A 7576-nucleotide genomic window follows, 5' to 3' on the forward strand; every position below is an offset into this window, starting at 1 on the left:
CTTTCATACATTCAGAAACCCTCAGCATTTGTGTAAATAATTGCACTGTTCAAGTAAAACACTTTTTTTCTGCCACCCATAAATCTCTTATGTGTGTTAAATATTTAGAATAAAAAAATTGCAGTACATGCAAATGGTTTGGAAAAAAAGCCATTTATCTATCTATTAGGAACTAACGAGGTTGAATCAGGTCCACTCAACAGGTTCTTCTTTGTTGATCTATTTAATCTTTTGTCCAAAAGACTTCTTCAGCCTGAGGAGCTGCAGCACTGCCACTCAGTTATCTGTTTTATGGGCCAATTTATTAGGTACATTTGCTCCTCAGACTGAAGAAAGCTTTTGGATGAAAGACGAAATGTTTAACAAGAAGAAGCCGTCCAAAGGAACTGACTCAACCTTGATCGATTTATCTACCTGGATTTTGTCACATGCATCAGAATATCTATTAGGACATTTTTGCCCTGATATTTGTTTGTTTTTTTTTAAACATCTGTTTTTATCTAGATAGTGTGGATCATGTACGGGCCTGCTGCTTGGATGTATACTATACTGGTGTTATTCCTCCTTTACTCATGTACTTCTCCACTTGAGACATATAAATATTGTTATTTTATATAATTGTCTGAATGCTTCATAGCATTCAGACAATTGAGATCTTTTTTTTCTTCCGTACGTTTTTCGGCATCTAACTTGTTCCACAATTTTTGTGCTATTTCAACAATTCACATATCAAAACGTTCAGCTCATTCATGTGAAGGGTGCTATGACTTTGGGTATTTCAGCTTTTTACACCTTTTTTTTAGCTATTTCACTTTTTTAGCCACTTTTCTGCCATTGAAAATGAATAGAGCTGTTTTCAACATCCTTAAATTCCTTTAAAACGTTTCTAAATCTTTACATAACCTTACATTTTTGATCTGGTTATGCTCTTTTTCACATTCTTGTGCTAATTTTAGCTATGTGTTTGCTATTTCAGCTAAAATTCTGCTTCTTTCTGCTATTCTTTTGCTTTTTTGTACTTTTTCTGCTAATTTCTGCTGTTTATGCTTCTTACAGATGCTTTCTGCTATATTCAGCTATTTGCTGAAATTTTATCTAAAGTTTAGCTGCTATTAGCTAAAGTTAGCTTTTATAAGCTAAATACAATTGTTTGTAGCTATTAAAACTTTTTCTGAAAACTTCAGCAAACTTGTGCTCTTTATGCTTCCTTATGCTAATTTAAATTCCAGCGACGTTTTAGTTGCTTTACTGAAAATTCAGCTGTTTTAGCCATTTTACTACTAATTATCACTTTTTTGTACTCACATGCAAATCTTCTGCTAGTTTTACAATTTTTACAACACTTTCTCTATCTGGTGCTAATTTCAACTTGTGTCTGCTACATTTAGCCTATTCTATGCTAATTTAGCTTATTTATGCTACTTTAGCTATAGAACTGCTTCTTTCTGCTATTCTTTTGCTTTATTTTACTTTTTATGCCTTTTTCTGCTACCTAACGCTATTTATGCTTCTTGCAGATGTTTTCAGCTATATTTAGCTATTTTAGCTCGTAGCATTGAGCAGTTCTCTGTTTCAACTAGATATGTGCTCCTATTTACTGTTTTTCTGCAAAGTTAGTCTTTTTTTTTCAGCTTTTCTAAGTGTGCTCACGATAACACTTTTATGATTAAATATTTCCAGCTCAATTTCAGCAGCTTTCAGTTTCAGTTTTCAGCATGAAGCATTCACACTAGCATTTTCGCAGGAAATGCAATTTCTCTAGTTATATTACATGTTAAAGAATATTAACACACAATATTATGTTATGAGTAAATATTAACCATTATTATGAAATCCAATTCTCATGTTTACCTTCCAGGTGAAAAGACACAAGTCTCTTTCTTTATTTCTGACAGCTGACTTTGTTTTGTACAGCTACCCTTACCCCCATCAACACATGTTCCTATATACAAACTTGTTTGCACATTCCCTTTACCTGTGGGCATCCAGTGTTGGTGTACGAACAGTACAGGTCACACCGCACAGAAAGGTTGGAAAAACAGTGGCATAACAGGCACGGCTCTGCCCTCCATCTTTCTCCAACCACATGGAACTGACCTTGATACTCACACTCATCACATGGAGCTGTTTGACACCTGCAGGAACACACACACAAGCATAAAATTTCATTCATGGCTGATGAAACCTCTGATAAATGCTCACTTTGACACAAAGGAGTCGTTGAATGAACGTGGTTGCCAAGGACAGTGTCCGTCTTCACTTGACTTCACTTTAATGGCTGTAAAGGCTACAATAGCTGCTTATGACTCCAGAACAGACGGGTGAAGATGGTGTCTTCAGTCAACCAACCAGGATGCATTTAGTCAACTTACATTCTCAGTTTTATTCTAAATGTGTTTTCCAGAGGCATTACATTAAGAAATACTAGAATATTTCAAACATATCTCCCAAAATTAAAAACTTTAATAACAGAAAATTTTACAATGGAAATTACATATATTGACCATAATAAACAAACAATAAAAGCATAAACCATCCAAATGAATACTTTTCTGACTAACTGAATATTAGAATACTTTAATTTTAACATGATGACATGATCATTACCGGCGTGCTTTTCTGTAAATTCCTCTACAGGCTCTCCCGTCTCCATTGTTGGTGGGATTATTTGGGCTGCGAAATGACCACTGTACACTCTGAACACCACAAGGTCCCAAACACTCTCCCCATGCTGACCATGATGACCAGCCACAGTGCACTGAAAGGGTGTTGGGTGTTTATTTAAGCTCGTTGCAGAACATATTTAACACTTCAGAGTAAAATGGATCTTACCTGAGCAGTCCGGGTTGGGCTGACATCTCTGAGGTTTTCCTCTCTCGCAAACACAAATCTTACAATCCAGTTTTATTTGCTGGCCTGGCCAGTACTCTACACCTGCCACCTCACACAGACACTCTTCTGGTAGCACACATTGCTGCGTGGAGCTCATCACCCAACCTTTAGGACACCAGCAACCTAAAAGGAAACAAAACTGTCCAAAAATGACTTGAAAACAGCATATGTTAACTCTGTAATTCTGTTTTGTAAACCCGTGGCTGACCAGAGAAGCAGGGTGCTGTGGGGTCACAGCTTGTCCCACTGCTTATGTGAGCACAAGACATGGGGCAAGAAGCACAAGCGTGTCTCTCCAGGCCAGGGGGACAGCTGGTATTTGCACACCCATCATCAGGACATGGTTCTGTAAAAGTCAAAGAAGTCAGGAAAGTTTTGGCTTTTTTTTTTTCTTTTTTTCATTTTATTTATTTATCAACAACAGCCAGAAACACTGCTGGCTTCTCTGGACATGAGCTCATCTGAGATGGACTGATACAAAGTGAAAATATGTCCTGTGGTCTGATGAGTCCACATTTCAAACTGTTTTTGTCAATCATGGACGCTATGTCCTTCAGACCAAAGAGGGAAATGACTGTCCGGACTGTTATAAGCGCAAAGCTCAAAAGCCAGCCTCTCTGATGGTATAGGGGTGTATTAGTGCCCATAGCATGGCTAACTTTCACATCTGTGAAGGCACCATTAATGCTGAAAGCTACATACAGGTTTTAGAGCAACACATGCTGCCATCCAAGCCACGTTTTTTTCAGGAATTTCTCTGCTTATTTCAGCAAGACAATGCCAAACCACGTTCTGCACGTGTTCCATCATGGCTTCCAGAGTTGTAAAGTAACTAAGTACAAATATTTTGTTACTGTACTTAAGTGGAAATTTTGGTTATCTGTACTTTACTTGAGTAATAATTTTTAGCCTACATTTTACTTCTACTCCTTACATTTTTACACAAATATTTGTATTTTCTGCTCCTTACTTTTTTTTTAAAAAAAGTAAAAAGTAGAAAGCCATTACTCCTATTTCATTCCAACTTGTTATTTCAAAAAATAAATAAATACAAGCCTGCACACTTTTAGAAGAAATGTTTTTTTTTTTTTTTTTTTTTTTGGAGAGGTCACCTCCCAGTAAATGTCATTTGGGAAAATCTAACTGCCAGTTTTTAATTAATAATTTTACTTTTAATTCTTAAGTACATTTCATGTCAAAAATTTACTTTTGATAATTAAGTGCAAAGAAAATCTGATACTTTAAGACTTTTACTCAAGTAATATTCGTAGAGGGTACTTTAACTTTTACCAAAGTAATTTCAAGATAAGATACTTGTACTTTTACTCAAGTATCCCTTTGAGGTACTTTATACAACACAGATGGCTTCATAGTAAGAGTGTGGGTACTAGACTGGCCTGCCTGTAGTCCGGGCCTGACTACGTGTGGAGCATAGGATTTGCAAATCATCATATTCTGTTTATTTAGTTTTACACAACATCCCAACTTCACTGGAATTGAGTTTGTAGTAAAAAAAATATTTGTTCTATTGTTCTAATTGATTTTTCCCCCACACTTGCCAGTAAAGTGCAGTGTAGGCAATCATTGAACCATGACTGAAATAAAATAAGAAGTAACAGGAGTAGGGTCACATGGACAAAATCAGTCAATTCTGTGAGCTGTCACACTTGATACAGAGCTTATAGTTTACATTATTATTATTATTTGAAGTAATGAAGTGAACATTTCCTGGCACAGTTTGAGTGATGTAAGACATGGACATTTTTATACTGATAACAAATCATATTGTTTAATTGAATGACCCAAAATAAGTCTTCAAAGGGAGAAAGTACTGAGTATTTGTCCAGAACACCACAGTTTTGTAGAACTCTAACATGCAGGAATAGCTTATATCAGCACGTTGAACAGTTTGTAGATAGAGCTTACTGATTTCCATGGAGAGGTTAGACGGTCCGCTGAGTTGGGTACAGTGTCGGCCTCCAAACCGAGGAGGAGCACATTCTCTAAGTCTCACCTGCACTCCTCCACAGCCCCCAGAGCAGTTTGACCACTTTCCCCATGGCAGCCACTGACCATCCACTGGAGAGGAGATTAAAGATATTTTAGCAATAAGAACATTTTAAAAATGAAATAGCTGAACTGTCTGTGATATAATCACCCATCTAGCTGTTGCTGTACTGTATTGTATATTGTTCACTGTAGAAACAAGAATATTCTACATGTGTTCATTTGTTTACCAGGACAAGTGGTGTTAAAGCACTGCTGCCTCTGTGTGTCTTGGCCCCAACAGTGGTGCAGTGGATCCCCCGGAGGGCAGGATCTCTCCCGGATCATGGAACCTGTCCCACAGGTGGTACTGCAGGGGCTCCAGGGACCCCAAGGGCTCCATGTTCTACAATCCCGCTCATCCGTTGGACCTCTAAAGGGTGTTAGTGAGGAGTCTGGACAGTCTTCCATGCCATTACAAACCTAATAAAGGAACAGGATTTATGGGGATTTATGTGAAGCTATTAGATGTGTTTAAGAATTTTTTTTAGAAAATGTATAATGTATCAATGTATCAAGGACTGTTGTCCAATTCACAGAGCATGGATCCCACCTCCTGCACCTAGGTTCACAGGACGGTGGTCCTACGTAGCTCATTCAGGCTCTGTTGGGTCGGACCCTGTGGGTAAAGGCCCCACCACCATATGCTCACCAACAAGCTTCTCCACCAGACCTGACTCAATTTCTAGTCTTGGTGAGCCGTTGTGGTCCCTCAACCTTGTAATGATTGTTGAGCATGTTTTCTGGACCCTCACCCAGAACATTTTATCTCCATTAGGGGCAAGCTGTCCCTAACAACATAGCTTTGAGTGCTAAGTTCACCTGGCACCACTTTCTGTTTTTGAAACTTAACTGAACTTTTGCTGAATCAAGTGGCAGAAGATGGATTAACAAATAGGCAGATGTATTAATGATCTTCAAAGGATTAAAAGTACTGTCAGGGTGAGTAAAATGAGCACTTTATGACCCACTGGGTGTTCTAGATGTATGGGTTAATTCAAATTTTAAGGCTTAACTTCTTGAGTCAAAGATTAAGCAGCGATTTTATACAAATGAAATCCCACTAATTTAAAAAAAAAGAGAGAACATTTTTTCTTACTAATGCAAACAACTACTACTAGTGAAACACAGCTTGCTGGTGGTGGACAGAACATTGATTAGAGACCCACCATGTTAAACAGTACACAGGTTCCATCCATGCAGGTAAACTCAGAACAGGTGGTGTTCCTACTCCCAGGGAGAACTGGAGCAATGGTTTTATCTGAAAGCAAGAACATTTACACAACTTTCATAAATATTGAAAAAAAGCACAATGATTCGCATTAATTTTCCTCTTCCTATAGAGTTTCCCCATCTCCATGTTTTTCTTCTTATTTACATTATCTTCCTGTTCAGGACCAGCCGTTCCCTACTAAGTCGCTTTACTGAATCCGTCCCTCACGTCTACTGTTCTCCTCACCACTCACCACACAACAACTCATCTTCACCACGTGGACAGTCTGGGTTGCCGTTGCAGACTTTTAATGTGTTCACACAAGTGCGGTTGTCGCATGGGAAGCTCCCAGGACAGGAAGGAATCTGAGTAGAGCCTAGAACATATAAAGATTTGTCAGTGTTTATTAGCGTAAAAATATCTGAAAACAATACACTCCGGTATTTCCTGGGTATGTACCTGGTATACGCCTGGTACACACACATCGTGTCTGGTATACCTGGGATGTACCTGTTATTTAAAGGGTACTCCCTTGATACACACTTACTAAGTTGTGTGGTTTTGGCATGGAGGTATATATAACAGCAGTGTTGTATAAAGTAGCTCAAATTGATACTTAAGTAAAAGTACAAATATCTCACCATACAATTACTTTGGTAAAAGTTAAAATCTTTACAAAGAATATGAGTAAAAGTATCTGACATTTATTGTACTAAAGTATCAAAAGTAAATTTTACATCAATCAATCAATAACCTTTATTTAACCAGGTAGAAAACCCATTGAGATCAGGATCTCTTTTACAAGGGTGACCTGGTCAAGAGGTCTGCATGACACGTCACAGAGTGTGTCAGAGTTAAGACTTACATTGTGCTTAAAGTACAACAATTCAAAATACAAGTTGTTACAAAAACAGGTGAAGACATTCAGTCATTTGGTTGTACAGACCAAAGTAATTCCCAAATTACGTCCTAATGATGTTCACTTCTTAAAAGTGAATAGTGTGACATTAATCAATCTAACACTTTTGATTACATAATCAAACAAAATAGCAAAAACTCAAAAATAAGAAGTCAGATGAAAGATCAACAATAAATTAAAGCATACAAGTAGTGACTAGAAAACATCTGCACAGATCAAACTTCTTTTTAATGTTCTCAGTGAGGATCGACAAGAAGGATCTGAGAGAGATGTGTTGACAGTTTTAGATCTGTCTGTACATTGTTCCAGGCTGAGGGGGCAGCAAAGCTGAACACTTTTTTCCCTAGTCTAGTTGTGACAGGAGGAGCTGACAGGAAGACTCAATCATTGGAGCGCAGGGAATATTGACTGTGTGATCAAAAAGAAAAAAATTGTATAGGTCTTCTGGACGGGTTCTTCTCTAATGAAACGTTTCGTCTCTCCTCCAAGAGACTTCTTCAGTCTGA

At 37.8% G+C, this 7576-nt stretch overlaps 1 protein-coding gene across 3 annotated transcripts in view; it reads right to left on the minus strand.

Moving 5' to 3' along the window:
* sspo (SCO-spondin) overlaps window positions 1-7576 on the minus strand; it is a gene marked incomplete in the record, with an annotated part of 130682 nt that overhangs the window by 83445 nt on the left and 39661 nt on the right. For all 3 annotated transcript variants that reach the window (XM_014023811.1, XM_014023810.1, XM_014023809.1), the window contains 8 exon segments: window positions 1976-2135; window positions 2608-2758; window positions 2833-3015; window positions 3101-3238; window positions 4819-4971; window positions 5130-5361; window positions 6108-6199; window positions 6405-6527. In XM_014023811.1, coding sequence (XP_013879265.1) covers window positions 1976-2135; window positions 2608-2758; window positions 2833-3015; window positions 3101-3238; window positions 4819-4971; window positions 5130-5361; window positions 6108-6199; window positions 6405-6527 — 1232 coding nt within the window.

Source organism: Austrofundulus limnaeus, unplaced genomic scaffold (genome assembly GCF_001266775.1).
Source record: "Austrofundulus limnaeus strain Quisiro unplaced genomic scaffold, Austrofundulus_limnaeus-1.0 Scaffold391, whole genome shotgun sequence".
In the NCBI taxonomy this organism is placed as follows: Eukaryota; Metazoa; Chordata; class Actinopteri; order Cyprinodontiformes; family Rivulidae; genus Austrofundulus; species Austrofundulus limnaeus.